General features: G+C 36.4%; 1 protein-coding gene across 1 annotated transcript; it reads left to right on the forward strand.

The window, feature by feature from the left end:
* Positions 1-115: 115 nt before the first annotated feature.
* nf2b (NF2, moesin-ezrin-radixin like (MERLIN) tumor suppressor b) lies at positions 116-10816 on the forward strand. The gene is made up of 17 exons (XM_007554109.2): positions 116-444; positions 638-753; positions 3444-3569; positions 3691-3813; positions 3891-3974; positions 4970-5038; positions 5128-5210; positions 5284-5359; positions 5444-5581; positions 5795-5869; positions 5938-6051; positions 6658-6780; positions 6890-7107; positions 8537-8639; positions 9468-9598; positions 9689-9863; positions 10745-10816. The coding sequence occupies exons 2-17, from the start codon at positions 664-666 to the stop codon at positions 10790-10792; spliced, it is 1776 nt and encodes a 591-aa protein (XP_007554171.1). The 5' UTR covers positions 116-444; positions 638-663; the 3' UTR covers positions 10793-10816.
* Positions 10817-20871: the final 10055 nt, after the last annotated feature.

Consider the following 20871-nt stretch of genomic DNA (forward strand, 5'->3'; position numbering starts at 1 on the left):
TTCTCCTACATTCACTGATATTTCAGTGTAAAGCTGATATTTCCGACAGCATTGAAGCAGACACAGGCGCAGTGCAGTGGCGTTCCTGACTGTTGTTCATGTTCCCACCTGTAGAGCGACTGGGAGTCAAAACAAAAATCTTCTGGAAACTCCTTCTGATTTTGAACAGTCTGCTAACAAGCTAAACACGTAGCACCGACAGCTTTAGCAAGTTTTTTTTTCTAACTTTAGGAACAATATCAGATATATGTCCATTATGGAGGTTTCGCTAAAGTTTCGCTGTTTTTATAACTTGTTATGGACGGTTTATGTGTCTTAACTGTTAGAAAAAGTAGCAGTTTTAGTGAGGAAAGTTAGCTTAGCATTGGTCGCCCCAACACAAACACAAAAGCCCATCCTCCCCTCAGCCTTGCTGGACGGGCTCAAGTTCAACTCTGCTCCCTGGTAATTAGGCCTCATCTATACGTTTAATGCCTTATATTTTCAACTCAAAGCAGCTCTCCTTCTGTGTAAAATCGACTGAAAATATTAGTTTTCGAGGCGTGTTATTGATATGAATTGTTTTAGATGTATTATTACACTCTATTGAGGTGTGATTTACTTAGGCTTCCTTGAACGCATCTCATTGTTTCCACAGTTCTCCAATCTGGAAACACTATCAAAATGTCGATCCTGGGACTGAAGAAGAAACAACCCAAGACTTTCAAAGTTAAAGTCGTCACTATGGATGCTGAGATGGAGTTCAGCTGTGAGGTTAGGATTTCTTCCCACGACCTCTTTTCTGTCTGTCCTTATGTTTAATTGTACACCCCACACATAAAGTAGTACATTAAAGAAACAAGAGAAACAAAAACATTTGTATAGGATGAAAATGTTGGATATATAATGCCATAATTTTATCCAGCTGAACACAAACAAAACAGAAGTTATTATCTTTGGATCTAAAGAGGAGTGATCTAGAGTCGGCACACAGCTTCACTTATTACAAGTAATAACTTGTAATAACTGATCAGGCACGAAATATGTCACAAACACATAAAGATAGTTGCAAAGTCAGCCTTCTGTCACCTGAAGAACATTTCCAAGATTAATGTACCAGAAAGATCTAGAGAAACTCATTCATATGTTTATCTGTTGTCGCATTGATAACTGGCACAGTGTCTTCACTGGTCTGCCTAAAAAGAAGCAGCTTTCAGCTTTTATGCACCACAAATCTGGAACAAACTCCCAGAAAACTGCTAAACAGCCGAAACACTGAGTTCCTTTAAATCAAGATTAAAACCCACCTGCTCTGAGTTACTTTTGGGCCATAATGAATGGAAAATTGACCAAATTATTTATGTGTATTGATAAGTTTAATGTTGGCACAAATTAAAACATAATGGGTTCACAACTGCTGACTGTATTTATGATGTTTTTATGTTTTCATAAAAAACGCACTTTGAACTGCTAAACAAATAATAATTTGTTTATCTGGACACATTTTGAGCAGGATGACTCTCCAAAATGTTTTTATAAAACCTACTATAGTTATTTGTTTACATTTTTAAATTAAAGAAGAACTTTTAATGTAGTTTTAAGGTTTAGTACATATTCAATCAAAAAATTATGTTAATAAAAGCAAGTACTTTGAAGCCTATTGACAAAGAATAAGGTCTTATAAGAACAAAATATTCCTGTTGCAATACACTATTAATGTAATTGTCTTTGCATATAACATTGCATAAAAACACAGACAAAAACTTAAAATGTTGCTAAATTCTTTAGTGTTTTGGGATCTAAAGAGCTGCAGGTTTCAGAGTAATGCAAAATAGCACAAAAATAATTAGGAAGGAAAGTTATACATTGTTTAATTTTTTTTATTTTTAAATCAGACAACTGTAGCACATATATGTCCTCTCTCCCCTGAGGCAATGTTTTATTGAACAATCTTTTTTTCTTCATAATTAGAGAGCAATTTTTTCCCATTTTTCTAATTCCATCTGTTTTGGACTAATCTGCTGTCAGGATTTCTTTTTCCATGTTTTCTGCTTCCTTGTTCAAATCTCAGCATAATACATTCAGGTTTGTGGTTCTAATGTGAAAAGAAAAGGTTAGCATGAATCCTTTTGCACTCTACAGTGTCGGTCATGAGCTGCACAAACCTTTCCTCCATACAAGTGTCCGCTAAAAGAGAAAACTGAAAAGAGACGAGGAATCTTGTTGCAATAAAAAATGAAGCATACCTCCTGAAACGTGACATATAATCTTCTTGGAGGTGTATTAGTCAGGTTTGGCCTGGGGAAATTGTTTTTGCAGACTTCTGTGTCTGCGCAGGCCCTGACTCATCTCGTTTAGTGATCAGTTATAGATGGGGGTTCACAGTCTGACTCTGAACTGTATCTGGCTGGAAGATACAAACGTCTGTCTGCTGTTTGGAGAGAAAGAAGGAAATAAAACATCATCCACTGCTTTTCTGCTGCTTCATCACTTGAAAAAATATTCTGTTAGTTTTTATTTATCCATCATACATCAAAGCTAAGCTGTAGATTATGAACATGCCACTTCATGTTAGGTTATTATTTACAAGTTCAGGACAACGTAACATTTGATTAGTCTGTACTAAATAAGAACTGCTAATGATTAGTCCAAGGAAGAAGTGCCACATATTGCTGCAAACGGATGTGCAGTAAACTAGCTTGTGGTTTGTTTGCTTAAACAAAGCAGACAGTAAGTTTTCTGACTGACAGAGGAAGAAGAAGTGACTCATCAGGAACAGATGAAGGTAAAAATGTTTAGCTTGGAGGGTTTTTTTTTTAAGCAAAAATCTACAAAAATTAGTGAAACAAAAATATAAAATAAAACAGCAATCACTTAGGAATGTAAGAATAATTGGAAATTGCGAAAGAAGAGATATTTATTTAAGCAAAGAAGGCGAGAGACAAGGTCAAAGATTCAAACTTGTTGGGTGAATAACCTAAATAACAGACAGCAATAAATGTGTTGTGGAGTTCATATGTCTATTTGGTCAATAATTTAGCAGCCAAAAGGGATTTTGAATCACTTATTTTATCATTTGATTCAAATGCAATTAATTAATTATAGACCTTTCAATTGAAGTGATTATACATTTTAAGCCACTTTATTTTAGGTATTTTATTTAAAAAATAAATTCACATTTTTTAACTGAGTTGGTTGATACTTAAAGTCGGATGTGCTTGGTATCTTAACTCCCAAGTTTTTATCTGTTTAAGTGCTGATTCCACTTAGTACTATGCTATTTTACAATCCTGCTATAAATATTCTTGTTAAAAACAAGAAAAGCTTTTAATATAAATTCAAGTGTTATACCTAAAGGTTCCTGCAGGGGGCAGAAGTGCCACTGGCTTCTTTCTGCTTGTTCCTGAAAATCTCAGAAAAGCAACTGCAGGAAAAAGGTTTTAACGTCGCTCCGCTTGCCTCAGGTCAAATGGAAAGGTAAAGATTTGTTTGACCTGGTGTGTCGCACCGTCGGTTTGAGGGAGACCTGGTTCTTTGGACTCAGATACACAGTGAAGGACACCTACGCCTGGCTTAAACAGGAGAAACGGGTGAGTGAAGCGCTTCATCAATAAAGTCTGACAGTAGCTGCTACTTCTAATGAAGATTGTTGGTTATTTGAACCCAGAATTGTTTTATTTTTTTCCTTTTAATGTGTTTTTTTCCAACAAGGTTCTGGATCAGGAGGTTCCTAAGGATTCCCCCATAACATTTCACTTTCTAGCGAAATTCTTCCCTGAGAAAGTTGAAGAAGAACTGGTCCAAGAAATCACCCAACACCTATTTTTCTTACAGGTAGCAACAAAAATATAATGCATTTTGTGTATTTTTGTGTAAATATCATAAACTTGGTGTGAAACTCTTATTTTCAGGTGAAAAAACAGATACTAGATGAAGAGATATTCTGTTCCCCAGAAGCTTCAGTGCTTTTGGCCTCTTATGCTGTCCAAGCAAAGGTAGGAGGACAATGCAAAGCTACAGGCATTATTTTTAAATTTCAGACATTTTGAGACATAAACCATAAAGGCTGATGATCAGTTCGCAAATTTAAAGTTCTTTGAATGTTGTTTCTTATCTACTAAGGATCAAAATTATATTAAAAAAAAAGGTATATAAATACAACTTATTGGGTGAATAATATTCTTTAGCAAGTTTCATTTGTAACACAAATTCCCACCAGATTGGTAGATTTCATACAAAGTGTTTTTTTTTTTTTTAGCTTTTAAGCACGTTGTCAGGGTGAGATTAACTAAGGCAATGTCAGCGTTTCACGGAATCAAAAGGGCAGAGAAATAAATTTCATATATTGTTTATAGTGTGATGAAGTGTTTTTACACTGCAGAAATGTTTTTATTCTCAACATTCTTTGAAACCAGGAGCTGGAGTTGTGAATTAGTAAACTGCTTCTCTTTGTGCAGATCAGGTCAGTTTATTAAACTTAAGTTTGGCTAATGAAGAATCACATCTAAGAACAAAAAAGAACAGTTGCGGTTTTTTTGTTCTAGAGGCTTACCGAAACTCTCCCAATATATCTGTTTTCTTTGCAGCTAAATAATGCAGCATGCTTATTAACAATTAAGCTACTGTTTAATTGTTAGAGAAGAAGCTTGTTGATGGGTACAAAAAACAAAGCACAACTTACAGGATATAATTAATATAAGTATAAATAATCTGGACTGTATGTGTGGATTAGAAGAAACTACACAGAAAATGTAAATTAATTTATTCAATTCTTGTTTTAAAAATGATTTAAAGTTGTTTTTGTATCATCACATCCTTGAATTATTAAAAGATCGAAATTGAAATTAATGAATGGATAAACGTCTAACCTAAGACATGGTATACTGTTTAAATTAATAGATAAGTATATTCTGTTTTAATTTAGACATAGTAATATGGCTAAGAGCCACATTAATGCTTTCTTTTTCTTATTTCTTAATGTCCATCCCAGTACGGGGACTACGACCCAAACTTTCACAAGCCGGGTTTTCTTGCACAAGATGAGCTGTTGCCAAAAAGGGTAAGCATGCTAAGCTAAGCTACGTCCAGACATCTGTGAAAACAGGTTAATTGTTAGACTCCTGATTGTTTTCCATGGGAACGTCTCAGGTTCTGATGCAGTACCAAATGACTGCGGACATGTGGGAGGAGAAGATCACAGCTTGGTACGCCGAACACAGAGGCATCGCCAGGTACGACTTCCCTTAAATTAACAACAATTTACTAAAGGATTGGGTTTTAATTGTAATGCCTCTTTCTGCTCAGAGACGAAGCAGAGATGGAATACCTGAAGATCGCCCAGGACCTCGAAATGTACGGTGTTAGCTACTTTGCCATTACTGTGAGTGTTGATGACTGCAGCACGACTAAACCAGTCCACAGCGCTAAGAACAGTTCTTAACGTTTAGTATTGTTTATTGGACAGCAAAATAAGAGAGACACAGACCTGTTACTGGGTGTGGACGCTCAGGGTCTCCATATCTACAACCCCAACAACAAACTGAACCCAAACAAGTCTTTCCCCTGGAGCGGGATCCGCAACATCTCCTACAGCGAGAAGGAGGTGAGTGCAGAGAATTTTAATCCGTTTCTGTGGGTTTAAAGAAATAAAATTGACACTTTTAGTGCATTTTGTCACATTACTACCACAACTAGGTGCTCAACTGCAGTGGTAGGAAAACAAAAAATCTTTTTTTGTTTTTAATTGGAAATATTTTGTTGCCCAACTTTTCAAAAATATATAGTTAATTGTTTAACCGAGCCTCCGTTCTTGCAGTTCACAATCAAACCTCTAGACAAGAAGAAAGACGTCTTCAAGTTCTACTCATCCCAGCTGCGTGTCAACAAGCTGGTGGGTTTATTGTTTTAGCTAAATCATTTGTCTGTGTTGGCAGTGAATGATGTTTCTTTGTGCTTCAGATCCTGCAGCTGTGCATCGGGAACCACGATCTGTTCATGAGGAGGAGGAAGGTGGACTCCATCGAAGTGCAGCAGATGAAGGCTCAGGCCAAAGAGGAGAAGGCCCGCAAGAAGGTTGGGGGGGAAAAATACCGATTTTACTTATGAATTTTTAAAACTCTGGATGCAAGAATAGGAAAAGAAATGTGTGATTCCAGATTTTATTCTTGCTTTTTTCCCTGTTTGCTTTTCCGTCTTTCTGCTTTTCCTTAATTTGGTCTTTTTCTCCTCATTTCCTCTCCATCATTTGTTCCTTCCTTCCTTCCTCCTTTCTTTGTCTCCTCTTCCTTGCTTGGTTCATTCTTTCCTTGATAAATTCCTTCTTTTAGTTTTTCCTCTGCAGCTTCTTTTATGTTTTGTTCTTTCCTTTAATCCCTTCTTCTGTTGCTGTATTTTTTCTCTTCCTGCTCTTGCTTTCTCTCCCTCATGTGGATTTTGTCGGTTTTGTATTAAAAACTAATATCAACTGAAATATCTCCTCTAAATTCACTGTAAATGTTTGTGTTTATAACTTAAAAATGGTCCAGACCGAATGGTTTGAACTGATTTACTCAAATCACTGAGTAAATCTGTGATCTGAGTCCAGGATTGGATTTTGACTTGAAAAGTGTTGAAAACGTGATAATCCACTGTGTTCGGTTGTTTTTAATTCTGAGTCTTTCGTTTTTCTCCTCCATCTAGATGGAGCGTCAGATCCTGGCTCGGGAAAAGCAGATGAGAGAGGAAGCAGAGCGAGCGAAAGAGGAGATGGAGCGAAGACTTTTCCAGCTGCAGGACGAGGCGCGGCTCGCTAACGAGGCGCTGGTGAGATCGCCAATGTTTCAGACTCAAACTACGCGTGAACGAATGAAATGGTTAAAAATCACATTCCTGAATCGTGATTCATGTTTCCTGTCTTCATTTGTTCGTCCAGCTGCGGTCTGAGGAGACAGCAGACCTGCTGGCAGAAAAGGCCCAGATCGCTGAGGAGGAGGCTAAGCTTCTGGCTCACAAAGCTGCAGAGGCTGAGCAGGAGCGACAGAGGTTAGAGGTCACAGCCATGAAGACCAAGGAGGAGAAACGCCTGATGGAGCAGAAGATGAGGGAGGCGGAGCAGCTGGCTGTAAAGCTGGTGGAGCAGTCTGAGAGGAGGTGTGAAATTATCTTTACTACTGCTGCTCTACTGTAATTAATTACTGCTTTCTCCATGGCTTTTCTGCAGATGTGAGATTTATTACATGCTTGTATCTATTTATAAAAGATGAAGTGGCAGGATAAATTACCTTAACAAATCGTGAATGAAACTGTCCTAATTAAAGCCTAATCACAGATATTAGCTCCTGGTGTCTCTTTATAAGCTTCAGTTTTAAATGAAGACGCTTGTTGAAGCCTGTAGTTGTGCTTTGTTTATATTTCTGGGGAAAATAAAATCTTTTAACACAGATTGTAGCGAATCTATGCACCACAAACTGTTTCCTAAAAAGTAATCTACGGCAGACTTAGGAGATACTATTAATTGTCTGGATGAATTTTGTACAGACAATAAATCCACAAAGTTCTTAAGATCTGGATCAGTAGCTGCTTTAATAATCCACGATGTGTCACAAACTAACCGAACTGAAAACTAACCGAACCGCGTTTGTGTTCATGTTGGATTAAATTTGAGATTTTAGACCCAAAACTGCAAATATTTAGTTTTATAGCATTATGTACATGTTTTTTTATTATTATTATTATGAGATAAATCAGATTTTATTTTCTAGAATTTTAGATAAGTTGCCTTAACAACTCATGAAAGAAATTCTGCATTTGTGTTGTGTTTTTGCAGCAAAAATTTTCATTTGTGCTGCATTTTAAAGATGCTAATAAATGTCTCCAGAGGTCATTAGAGGTCAACCATTCCCAATTCAAATCAGACAAAATTGGTGTCAAATATTTGTGCTACGTTTGTACTGGTTAGTGCAGCAAAAATGTTAATTTGTGCTGCTTTTATTTTGAAGATATTAATGAGAATGTATAGGTCTACAGGTCAACCAGTCCCCCCACATGACTCAGATCAAACAAAATTGGTATCAAATTTTTGTGCTGGTTTGTGCAGTAAAAATGTTAATTTGTGTCGCCATCATTTTTAAAGATATGAATAAAAAAGGTCATCAGAGGTCGACCAGCCGTCCTGCTCACATTTACAAAATCAACAAATTTTTGTCTCAGTCATCTCAGCTACGTGTGTGCAGCAAAAAAAAAAAAGTTTGTGCTGCTTCTGCTTTCAAGACACTAATGATGACCTCTGCAAACTTCTTTATTAATATCTTTAAAATGATCGCAGCACAAACAAAAACCTTTGCTGCACAAACGTTTGACAGCGATTTTGTTAGATTTGAAGAAGGCGGGAGTAGAGGCAACTTCATTTGTTCCTACTTAATAAATATATTCAAACTAACACTAAAATTAATAAACCATTATACTGGAATTAATCAGGATTTTATTTTAAGGTTTTTATCTTTATGAGGGGAACCAAAATGATGTATTTCCTGCAGATTAGCTGAGCGGTTTTAGTGATCTGTCAGTCGTCTGTTTCCAGGCTGAAGGAAGCAGATCACCTGAAGCAGGACCTGACAGAAGCAAAGGATGCTGAGCGAAGAGCCAAGCAGAAGCTCCTGGAGATCACCAAAACAACATACCCGGTACTGCACTCGTGGTGCACTTTTTATGCCGTTTTCACATTAATGCGCTCCTCTTTGTTGATGTTTTTTGTTTTCTTTTGGAGGTTATTACTTAGCTTTTCTTAGCTATCAGAGTGCACTTCTTTTAGTAGCTGATGCCTTTGATTAGCTGTTCTGCTTTTGTGGTTATTTATGGGATTAGAAAATGAAGATAGTCTGATTCATCAGAGCTGACTCAGGGATTTTAAAAAATGACAAAGAGAAAAAATATATTTTCTGTAAAGACTATTAATACTTAAACATAAACAAATAGGGTTTGTACACTGCAAAAACAAAGTCTTATCAAGTATTTTTGTCTAGTTTCTAGTGCAAAATATATTTGTCCACTTGAAATAAGACATTAACTGAGAAGTAACTTTTCAGCAAGTTACAGGAGTTCATTTTAAGTAAATAATTCCTTAATGTTGATGAAAAATTACTAGATTAATTGACAGATTATTTTACTTATTACATGGGAAAAATGTCGGATCTAGTAATTTTTCATCAATATTAAGGAATAATTTACTTAAAACAAGCTCCTGTATTTTGCCGAAAACTTACTTGTAAGTTGTTTTTGTTGTTTCAAGTGTAATACGATATTTGCACTAAAAACTATATGAAAAAACACTTAGCAAGAGAAAGAATGAATCAAAAAATATTGTAATAAATAGCTTGCATTCAGTCAGACTTTGAACTGTAGCACAGCAATTAGAGAACTGTGTTTTCATTTGCATTCAGGATAAATGTAGCATATGCTAGCATGATAGTTTTCACAATCAGAAAGAGTGTTGACGTGTTTGTGTCCTTCAGCTCATAGCTGCGTACTCTACTCCGCCTGCGCCTCCCGAAGCAGCCGACTTCAGCTATGATTCAGCGTCGTCGCGCCTCGACTTCAAGGACTCGGACATGAAGAGGCTGTCCATGGAGATCGAGAGAGAGCGGTGAGGCGGCGGCCCAAACACACGACGCTTCACCTGTTATTTAGGAGACGACTCGGCTCTGTTTGCTGACACTGCTGTGCGTTCACACAGGCTGGAGTACATGGAGAAGAGCAAACACCTGCAGGACCAGCTGAAGGAGCTGAAGTCGGAGATCGAGTCTTTGAAGCTGGAGGAGCAGCAGCAGCAGCAGCAGGCCAGCATGTACAGCCTCCCCGCAGAGGCCAGAGGTTACGTCCCCGAACCTGCATACATACCTCACAGCAACGTGAGTGTGCTAACCGATCTTACTCTGATTATCGGCATCGTGGAGGATTGGACTGTTGGAGTGTTTAGGAAAGTAAATGAGCAAAATAAACTATCAAATGTTTTTGAAATGTTTCTAAAATAGGGATGCGCCTATAAATCTGCACCAATTTTCTTAATTTTGGGACATTGGAGATCGGTCGATACTTGCAAGTGAAGCCAGTTGTATCTATTTTTGCTATATTTAGACAAAACAAAACAAATTGGTATCAATCAAAATTGGAATCGTCAGGTCAGGCTTTTCAAAGATCGGTAATCGGCGATCATTCAGAAAACTGCAGTTGGTGCACTCCTATTGTAGGCTTTCTTTATTTTAAATGAATCTCTATGAATATCGAGAACATAGCCAGAGTTCCTACGCAGTCTGGAAAATTACATTTTTCTGGAAAAAAAATAAATAAATTTACGCCACACATGTATAAACTCAGTTTTCTATTATTCAAATGAATGCAAAAACATAGTAAAGGGTTTCTCATGACCAGCAGGAAAGAAAAGGAGATTTTTATTTTAAACGATTTTGTCTTATAGTTTAACATACACAACATCTGTGGTGTAAAAGGCAAATAGAAAATGGCACTACGAGGTTCAATCTAAGGAAAACTAAATCTAAGCTACATTAAAACATCTTTTATTATTAGCAGCAATCAACCTTTACAGTATCAGGAAGTTTCCTTTTCAGCTGCATATTGTAAACATGCTTTTAGATTATTAAAAATCTTAAGATTTAAACTTAAAACTATATATTTACATATAATAAAAACCTCCTGAATGAATGTTTCCACACAGCTGTTTTGTTTTTCTTAGTTTTCCTCACAGTTTGTTTGTGTCTGTCTTGATTTGCAGCGAAACTCAGCCTACATGTCTCAGATGGCCTTCTTTGAAGAAGTGTGATCGCTGCGTTTCCAGATGAGACAACAGGCCATCTGCAGCTGTGAATTTGCCTTTCTTCTGTGTTGTATCGTTCCTGACTGGGAGCAGCAGCAGACAGAGACCTGCCACCGCTCTGTTTGCCTCGGAAAGACTTTGAATCTGTCCAAACAGACACTCCTCGCTTTGCTGCAGCAACTTCACCATTTCTGTTACATGCAAAGAAACAGTGACACAAAGGTCATTAGTCCAGGATGTGGGGCTGAAGTTTTAAGTGTTTTGCAGATGATCAAATGCAGAGGGATAAGCCATAACATTATGACTGTCTTCCTGCGATCGAGTCAGTTGATCAGTTTGTACTTTGGAAATGTGGAAAACAGAATATGAGGGTTTTATGGTACGTAATAACGCGACTTTAAGAAATCAGAGGAACACTATTATGAGGGAGTAGTTTAAAAGTGTAGGCTTGTAATGTTCCTGAAGCTAACATACATAGTGAAACATAAACTAGATTTTAACTATTCCTGTTCTGATTAGACATTTAACTACTCTTCTTATCAGAGGTGGAAGAATTCATTTGATTTTTCTTTTTAAGTATAGCTTATTAAAGCTATAAGCGTTCTTGCAAAAACATAAAAACTAGTATTTTTGTCTAGTTTCTAGTGCAAATATCTTTGTCCACTTGAAATAAGACAAAACTAACTTAGAAGTAACTTTTCAGCAAGATACAGGAGCTTGTTTTAACTTAATATTGATGAAAAAGTGCTTGTTTCATTGGCAGATTATTTCACGTGTAACATAGGATGAAATGTTTTATTTTCTCATCAATATTAAGGAATTATTGACTTAAAGCAAACTCGGATTTTTTGTCAAAAAGTTTACTAGTAAGATAGTTTTTATTATTTCAGGTATATTTTCACTAGAAACTAGAAAAACACCCTTGGCAGGATTTTGTGTTTTTGCAGTGTGGCCAGTCCAAACCCAGTTTTGATTTGTGTTTGGATCATTTATTCCACCACTCACCTCTAAGTTTCATAGATAATACTCGATTATTTGAAGGGAACTTAAAAAGGAAAAGGAAAAAGAAAAAGAAAGCACTTGAATCCTCCAGGCATATTTTTTGTCTTTTGCACAAACTTTGTCTTTTCTGGCCATTAAAGTTCCTCTAGAAATTCTTTTGACATCCATTTTTAGCTCATTGTCTTTACACAAAGGTCCAACTGTCTTCCATATGAACATTTAGGGTTTTTTTTCTCGACAGACATCACGTGTGATCATCACATCATCACAATGGAACAGGAAGATTGGAGTCAAATTTAAGAATTTTGGTATTTTTCAGATGAACAAACAGCTTTTGAATTGCAAGCTGATTTAAAACTAAATAAATTCACAGAGATGCTATTGAAAGTGTCATGAAACACTACAGCAGTTCCCTTATTAACTTGCGTCGTCATTGCAGGCGCATCATAATGGAGTGACGATGTGTAATAGTGTTCACCTCGGTTTTTGGCCTTCATTTTTTATTTATGTTTTATCTCCTGAACCGCCTTTACTGATGCCACACAGGTGCCTTTCAGTGCAGAGGTTAGATTGTTTCGAGCTTAAGTTGTTATATTTTGTACTGCTGACGTTCCTTGAACTTTGCCTTTTCGCTATGACTGCACACACTAACGTGTTTCTGAGTGTGTTGTTCTTCTAAAATGAACACTGCAGAAGTCTTTGAGTGACATTGACCCGGGGTTTAATAACTTATCTACAGATTAGAAGACTGATGACATTTCCTCCTCTTTATATGCAATTCTCAGGATTAATGTTGGAGACAATCAAAGCTGTTAGAATCTCATTAGTTTCCCCCCTGAGTTAAACAGTGGAGTACAGAGTTCACATAGTGAATTGTAGGCAGTAAAAACTGCTAAGCTGTGAAAAGTCTTAAAGTATTTACATGTTTGAAAGACTTTTGCCAGCTGTGGACACACGGCATCTCACAAACAAACTAAACTTTTTGACGTTTTGGTTCATTAAAACCTCGTGCATCTTTCTTTGTTAGGACCAGCCTGTCTGACTTATTTATGCGGTGAACAGTGACAGATGAGGGGTCGCCGTCGGCGTGCCAGAGAGCAACGCCAGCCTGGGTCCCGTGTAAATTGATTCTTTTCCAATGTGCTTCTGCTCCCAGGTTGATCAGATTTATCTGGGCTGCGAATGCACCGTCACATTTCTTGAAGTTTACAGTTTAAGGGTAAATGTGTTTTGTATTGATGCTTTATTTTTCTGTATTGTGTTATAAAATCACAGGTTTGGAGTGGTAAAAATGTTAGGTCAGTACTTTGTAACCTCAAGTCATGTTGTCTTTGACATTTCATTATGGCAGTAATGACTCCTGGTTGTATCTGTTTTGCTTTGCTCCATGGTTGTGCACTCATTAGGCGTCGCTGCTGATAATAAGAGGATATTTCTCCCCACTTAATTTGTCGGTAAGCCGCTTGAGTGACTTCTTCAAGGCTACACTGTTGTCACACCAGAATGTTGTCAAACATTTATTATATTCTGCATTTGAATATTATTAAAAAAAAGGAATACTGCCTGGTAGTCTCATGTTTGGTTTATGGTGGTTTGAGGGGAAAAAAAATTAAGCACTGAGTTAATGTAATCTGTTATTTATATGACTGAAATGCAGTATATTAAAAAAACATAACATGTAGAGATCCTAACCTGTCACTAAATTATTAATTTCAAAGACTGAAATATACAAAATAAGTACTGAAATGTAGTCACACATTGCTATGAAAAAGTATAAAGATCTTCTGTTTTAGTTTGTCATCTAAATGTTTCTGGTTATCAAACAAATGTTATTATAAATAAACCAAATGAAAACAAAATGCTGCTTTCTAAACCAACTTCACTCTATGTGAAAAAAGTGATTGCTCTCTTTTTTCATCACAAATTAACAATAATCAATCAACTTTATGGGAAAACTGGCTACACCAACATACATGCTAAAACCAATGTATCTTTAATGTATTCATAAGTTCTATGGGGGAAAAAAGTGTTTCTCTAAAATAAAAATAAAAACAACCATAAGAAACAGAGCAGTGCTTTACCCAGGCAGCATAAAATCAAAATGAAAAATACATGATTTTTTCCCTCCTGTTACTCCTTGGTGCATTATTATACAAATCTCCACCACATCGTGGTGCATTTCATTTTGAGCTCATAAGTTTAACTTCAGCATGAACCAGTCAATTGTTTTTCCTCAGTTCTCTCTGGGAAACGTTCCAACATCCGACAGGAAGTGTTTGGATCCTCTGCAGCAATTTGGAAAAAGTAAAAATGAAACAAAGAAAAAAATGAACCAGAGCAACTAAAGACATGAGTCCAAAATCGAAAGAATGTGAAATTAAAACATAGCGCCTTGAAGAAATAACGTTACACTGAAGGTAATTTGAAACCATTAAACTGTTTTTATGAGATTTCATGTCCTACATGAAGTCGAGCATCACTGTGAAGTATAAGTCATAAAATATTTTTAGGAATTTGTAATAAATAAAAACCTGAAAAGCAATGCTTTGCTGAATCAGGTTTTGCTGCAGTTATAGGAGCGAGTCTCTGGTTTATCTGTGACATGTTTGTTCCTCTGATACCTTAAAACGGCTGAATTCATACTGAGATTAAATGAAACAGGTGGGCCTTTTGAAGGAATACGGTTACACTGGATTTCATTTATGGGTGTCGGAGTAAAGGGGACTAAAAGAAAGATGCATGCTAATGTTAGTTTTTAGTTTTAAAAAAGCATTGAAAATTATTCTCCACTTTACAATTAAGAGCAAAAACATAAAATCTTACAAAGTATTTTTGGTCTTGTTTGTAGTGCAAATATCTTAGTTCTAAACAAATTTATAAGTAAATTTTCAGCAAGATATATTAGCTTGTTTTAGGTAAATCATTCCTTAATATTGATGAAAATGAACCAGTTCCATTGGATTTGATTTGTAACAAGATGATTTTTCCCTTGTTTTACGTGAAATAATCTGCCAATGAAGCCAGTACTTTTTTGTCAGTATTAAGGAATGATTCACTTAAAGCAAGCTCATATATCTGGTTAAACAGTTACTTGTAAGTTAGTTTTGTCTTATTTCAAGTGTGCTAAGATATTTGCATTAGAAACTCAACCAAAAATACTTGGAGTTTGTGGTTTTAACTTGGCAAAATGAAAAAAGTTCAAACTTTTGCAAGGTACCGTACTACTGGATAGTTGTTGCATTACTGCAACAGAAATCCAGTTACACTAGTGAGTGAAGCTCAGTTTATCATTTCATAATGTGCATCTTTACATAAATACTTAAGCTCTTAAAGCTCCCAAATGGCAGATTTACTCTGTTTTGCCTTCGGGGTGACTCACTTTTGTTTTCTCAGTGTAACGAGAGAACAAGATAATCAAGATGAAACTTGGTTGACTGTTCTGTGTTTAAAAAATAAAGTTTCCCCATTACTGAGCTTCCTTAGGGGCATGCTGCTGCACAAACTGTCTCAAAGGCAGTGATGGATGAGCTTGGATGGGATTATGGCTACACACAAAAAAGGATTTTCAAAGTACTGAAGAGGGCAGATGCAGATAAGTGGATAAGGCTTCTTTCTCCGCGTGACGTCCGGCAGCCAGGCGGTTATTGGCTTTGGGGAGAGTGAATATCATTCAGTGAGCTCAATTTGCCAGCAGATGGGTTTGCTAGCTCTTTAAGTCTGGACACCCTGACGCCGTTTCTCCCATCTGTTGTACCTGTCCCACGGCATTTGGGCACTCCGATTAGAGTAATGGGCGACAAGAGGCAGGGGCATTATTAGACTGTGAATTGCATTCTAAGCAGCGCAGGGGAGAGAGGGAGGAGCATAAAGGAGTGAAATCACGTCCTGCGCTGAGAGAAAGCAGCAAATGGGGCCTTTGAAGTAGTTTTGCTGTGGAGGCATTTAAAGAAGTGAAATAATTGGATGCTGGAGGCCTGGTATCAGCAAAAGCAAGAATGCAGACCTCATTCTTTCCCACAAGCGTGAGGCGTTCAGAGGAGGTAAAGTCGGATGACAGCTGTGTCATCTAATGCAATTACATCCAAGAAATGTTAATGACTTTTTTTTGTTTCACTGCATTATCCAATCAGGATAAGAAGAGTTGGAGCGTTTCTTTTTTTTCTTTCTTTTGCCAACAGAAAGAATAGTTTACCCATAGGTACTGTTGTATGCTCACAGATATTGATCCATTCATTGTTAGTCCACTCCACTGTAGATGAAAGCCCCCCCTGGGTTCACCCTGGTGGCCTGATGAAGATTGAATAAATGCCTGAGAAAGAAATGGCGGCAGAATGGCTCAATGTGGTCCCATGACCTTTTCAGCACTCAGGCTGCAGTTAAAGGACGGAAGACCGAGTATCTTCCTTTGGTAAATTTATTATGGCCAAAACTGCAACATTACTCAAAGCACTGATAGTTTTTAAAATGCTATGAAGTCTTTGCAAGGTATTATTTACAGCCGGAAATTTAGCGCATGCGCAAAACGCTGGAGGGAAAAACCAAAAACGTTTTCTTTTTTTTTTTTTTTTTTTTTTTTTACATAGCCGCTCTCCCATGGTAGAACCATTCAGTTAACTAAATTAAACCTGGAGATGTAGGTATTATTAACTTAGTTCCCTTTTCTATTAACGCAGAAAAGGAAAAAAAAATACGCAGAAAAATCGTTAAAGAACAACTGAAAACCATTTTTTTTCTAGCTCTCTGTGCCGGATACGGCGCTACACGCGGACTCGTAGCCATAGCAACTGATAACAACGGTTATGTTTCAGGATTCAACGCCCGTTAGGGTTAGGGTTAGGCCCCCCAAAAACACTCAAACATTTCCCACTTACGAACATTCAGTCCGTTACCGTTTAATGTTTTTAGGCTTAATGTTTATTTTGCGATTATTAATAAGTGATCGGTGTGGTAGATTAGCTACAGCTGCTATTAGCTCAGCTAACAGCTAATTTAAACACCTGCTCTGCTCATGATTGATCAGAGTTGGTGTTTAGGTCGCCTTTTTTATGTTGTATCTGAACCGAAACAGAACTAATTACTCATCACATAGATGTTATGGCTGTCAGAGTCAAGAAAGAAGAACTGAACTGCTTTCCTCTCCCTCTCCATTTTTTTCTTAATCACAATTTCCTGACCTTGTTGTGGCAGTGTTAGCAATTAGTAAAGCTCTGCGTCGTACATTTAAGATTTAGGGCATTATATTGATAGCTTAGCTAAAACCAATGCTATTGTTGTTGGCCAGCAGCTTTTTGCTGTCCAGGAGGTAGATTGGGGTGGGATCTTTCGTAGAGGGTCCATTTGTTTTAAAATTTACAGCCTTTCAATCGTACTTGAACGCCTTAACACACTTGCAAACTAATACTTTTAAGAACAGTTAATTGTGCTTCTTAAAACGTAGCGCCTTACAGGCACAAGATGTAAAGGCTCTTTTGCACAAGTGTCTCATTTAGATAATGCAGTAGAAGAAAAAATTCTCATTACTCAACTCACTGATATCACGCTTCAGTAAATTCACATGCATACTTTAATCAGAATTATGATTGTGGTTTAGCTAATTTTTAGCATTGTATCAGCTTTGCTACTATCAGAAACTTAATAGGACAACTAGTTTTGAATATGTTAACAGAGACTGAGGGCGTGAAAGGGAAATTAGAATATAGTTGATGTAAACGACTTCTTCATGGTTCAAAATCTGGCTGCAGTTTTAGAAAATCAAGAAAAGTTCCTTATTTAATTGACTGAATGCACTGACATTGCTATTTTAATGTCTTTTCATGCATGTAAAGTATGTTAATTATGATTTTTTTAAAACTGAAGTTAAAGACTGATATTAATTTATTTTTAAACACACTCCTGCTGAGCACAGTTTGAGATGACAGCTGAAATGTATTTGATTCAGGGAAGCTATTCCTGTTCATCTGTCTCATTGTGAGGATACCCACAGTTTTAAAAATGTTTTCCAAGCATTTATTAAAACTACAAACTGTTAAAAACTAAAAAAAAATAAATAACTTTTGCATTTTATAAAAGTTTGCTAAAGTTGCTTGAATCATTTTCCTGAGTAGTGGCTTTTCTGAAACTCTTCATTTAAAAAAAATCTGTTTTTCAACACATTTTATTTCAGTTAGTATTTCTGCCCGTCAAACTAGAAATGTAAAATGACTTAAAATTAATACATATTGATTAATATTATTTGTACAGAGATAATGTGCCTTGCATCAGGGTTTTTATGTTAGATCAGCCACTCAAAGCAAAAGCAAAATGTTACTAAATAAGGAAACTTTCATGGTAAATTATTAATTTGCCTGGATCGAATAACAGATAGTTGCATAAACCAGAAATGATATTGCAGAAAAGACTCAATTTACATTTATGTTATTGTACATTTTTCAGTGAAGGTCAAATATCTGTATAAAACATAACGCTGCCTTAATACTGCATTTGTGTTGAGCACTTTGCATAGACTGGCACAGTTTTGGAGGAAAAAAAATCCCTCTTAACAAGAAGAAATCCAAATTCAAATATCACTTACAAACTGGGTTACAAAGGTAGAAAATTGTTACATATTATAACAAAATTTAAAAAAAAAATAAAAGAAAATAGCAAAATTTGTTTGGAAGAAAGCATTTTTCCACATATAAAATATAAATACAAACTAGGACTGAGATGCGGTGATGGCTTTATGAGAAGGTTGTGCAGCATTTTGTGCAAGAGTAAAAAAAAAGATCATGTTTTTAACTATCAAGCACAAGAGGTGAGATGAGTTTTGTTTTCTACAGCTTCTTGAAGTCACTTAAGTCACTAAGCCAACCATAAAATCTCTACACAAACATGTTCTACATTATTACGTTTGTTTTTGGCGACAAAAGTATGAATACAGTCATGTATGAAATTAATTATGAAAAATTGTATACACTTTTTGCAGCAAAGCTCAAATGAAATGAAATATTCTGAAGATTTCCTCTCTTTCCAGCATTCTCTAATCTGGACGAGTCAAAAATTGTCACGGAAGAAAACCAATAACAAACTTGTTTTTTTTGTGTGTGTTTTTTTAGTGTTTGACGTATATAAAAAAAGAAAATTGAGAAATGACTGTTAAAAATGTAACAGAGGTCTGACCGCTCCAGCTTTGAAAGTCAAGGTTTGACTGAAGGATCACACAAACCTTGAGGTCTCCTATTAATTTCCGTAAGCCGGGCAGGAATCACTCAAGGTTGCAACACGGCGTTCAGAAACATATTTATCAGCATATTACATCATTCGCAGAGGCAAAACGTCGGCTTCCTAATTTATCTGGGGCTGAAGGCTGTGCATAAATGACAACCTGCAAACTTCAATGAAATGATGCAAACTTGTAAAGAGCAGAGTTAATATTTCATCACAAGGATGTGAGACATTCCCAAGGTCAAAACCAGAACATTTTAAACTGATCCTACAAAATGTAGCTTTACAAACTACTGAGACATGGAAAGTATGTAGTCATGTTTCACTTCAGCGCTGCTTCCACAGATTATTTACTGGGAGTGAAAAACAATAAAACCCATTTGGATTTGTTGGTCATGTATTGCCTTTATCTTAAAACCCCAAAGGGAAATATAAAGTATTTTCACCTTCTGTTTTTGCTTTATTGTCACGTTTAAATGCTTCAGCTTGTCAAACAAAGATTAATATCAGGCAAAGATAATCTGAGTAAAATAAAAACTTAAAAAATTTTTATGCATTGAAGGAAAAATGTTATTTCTCCCTAAACGTAGATATTTCTTGGACACACTTTCTGGTAACAACTGTCTTCAGATGTTTGAGATAATGAATCTTTCACATTGCTGTTGACTCATTTTGGTCCACTTTTCATTGCAGGATTGTTTTAATTCAGTCACGTCAGAGTGTTTTTCAGGAGTAACTGGCATTTTAAATTGTTCACCAGACATTGTGACAGAGCAGATCTCATGGTTTCATCGCCCAAGACCTGAAGCAGCAAAGCAACAGGAAGCACAAGTTCCCTTTTTGTCTCGTTAGTCCACAGAATATTTTCACAAAAGTTACAGAGATCAAGACTTTTTTTTTTGTAAATCGTCAGCAGTGGTTTCCATGTTGAAACTCTCCCGCATAACCAATTTCTTTCTTATTATTTTATCAACTTTCCATCATACTTTTAATGCTGAGTTTTGTTTTGACCTCCTGGATGAGGCACTGCTGCGCTCTTGGAGTAATTTTGATCTTGAAAGAGATCTGCACTCTTCCATGGTTTCTTCATTTTGCACAAAGCCTCTGATTTTGTAATCTTTTCTAGACTAATAAATGTCTGTTTTTTCCTCATCAATTCATGAATTTCTTCAAATTTGAACATGTTGTGTTTTGTTTATGTGTTTTAGTCACATTTTCAGACAGGTTCTGTTCAGGCAGGGAACCAAACGCAGCTTTACAGAAACAGAGAAAAGTCACAGTTAATTCATGATTTAACCAGAAATATACACATTTTCACATCGAGAAATGTGACCTCTTAGCCATGATGAAATAAATTAATTTAAAACTACTGCTACCTATATTTGATATTAACATGAATTTCAGTAAAAGATGAAAACCGTGTGTACTTCTGCATGCTCATAACTGTTCTGCACGTGTGTGTGTGTGTAAAGGTGTGTGTGCGTCATTTGTCTGCGCCTTGCAAGGTTAATGTTTCTCATCAATCAGTCAGGCCGATGGGAACCACTAATCTGTCAAACTCTGGCAACAGCAACCTGCATGGGACCTTCAACAGAAGCAGATGGACCATCTTATATCTACAGGACACGCTGCAGTGTCATTTATATTCCTGTTATTCTTCCACCTGATTTGTCCAGTCAACAATGCAGCCGGATGAGCCAATAAGCAATAAAACAGCAAAGTCAGACAGATTTCCTCCTGAACTGATGCACTGAGACTAATTTGAGGAATAAATGTTGTGTTGAGTTTTTTATTTTTATTTTCTTAACTTTGTCAATGAGATGCAAATCCATGCGGCATTTAGAGAGGAGGAAAAGCCAACAGCTCACACTTACATCCAC

This window comes from Poecilia formosa, unplaced genomic scaffold (assembly GCF_000485575.1).
Source record: "Poecilia formosa unplaced genomic scaffold, Poecilia_formosa-5.1.2 Scaffold3, whole genome shotgun sequence".
NCBI lineage: Eukaryota > Metazoa > Chordata > Actinopteri > Cyprinodontiformes > Poeciliidae > Poecilia > Poecilia formosa.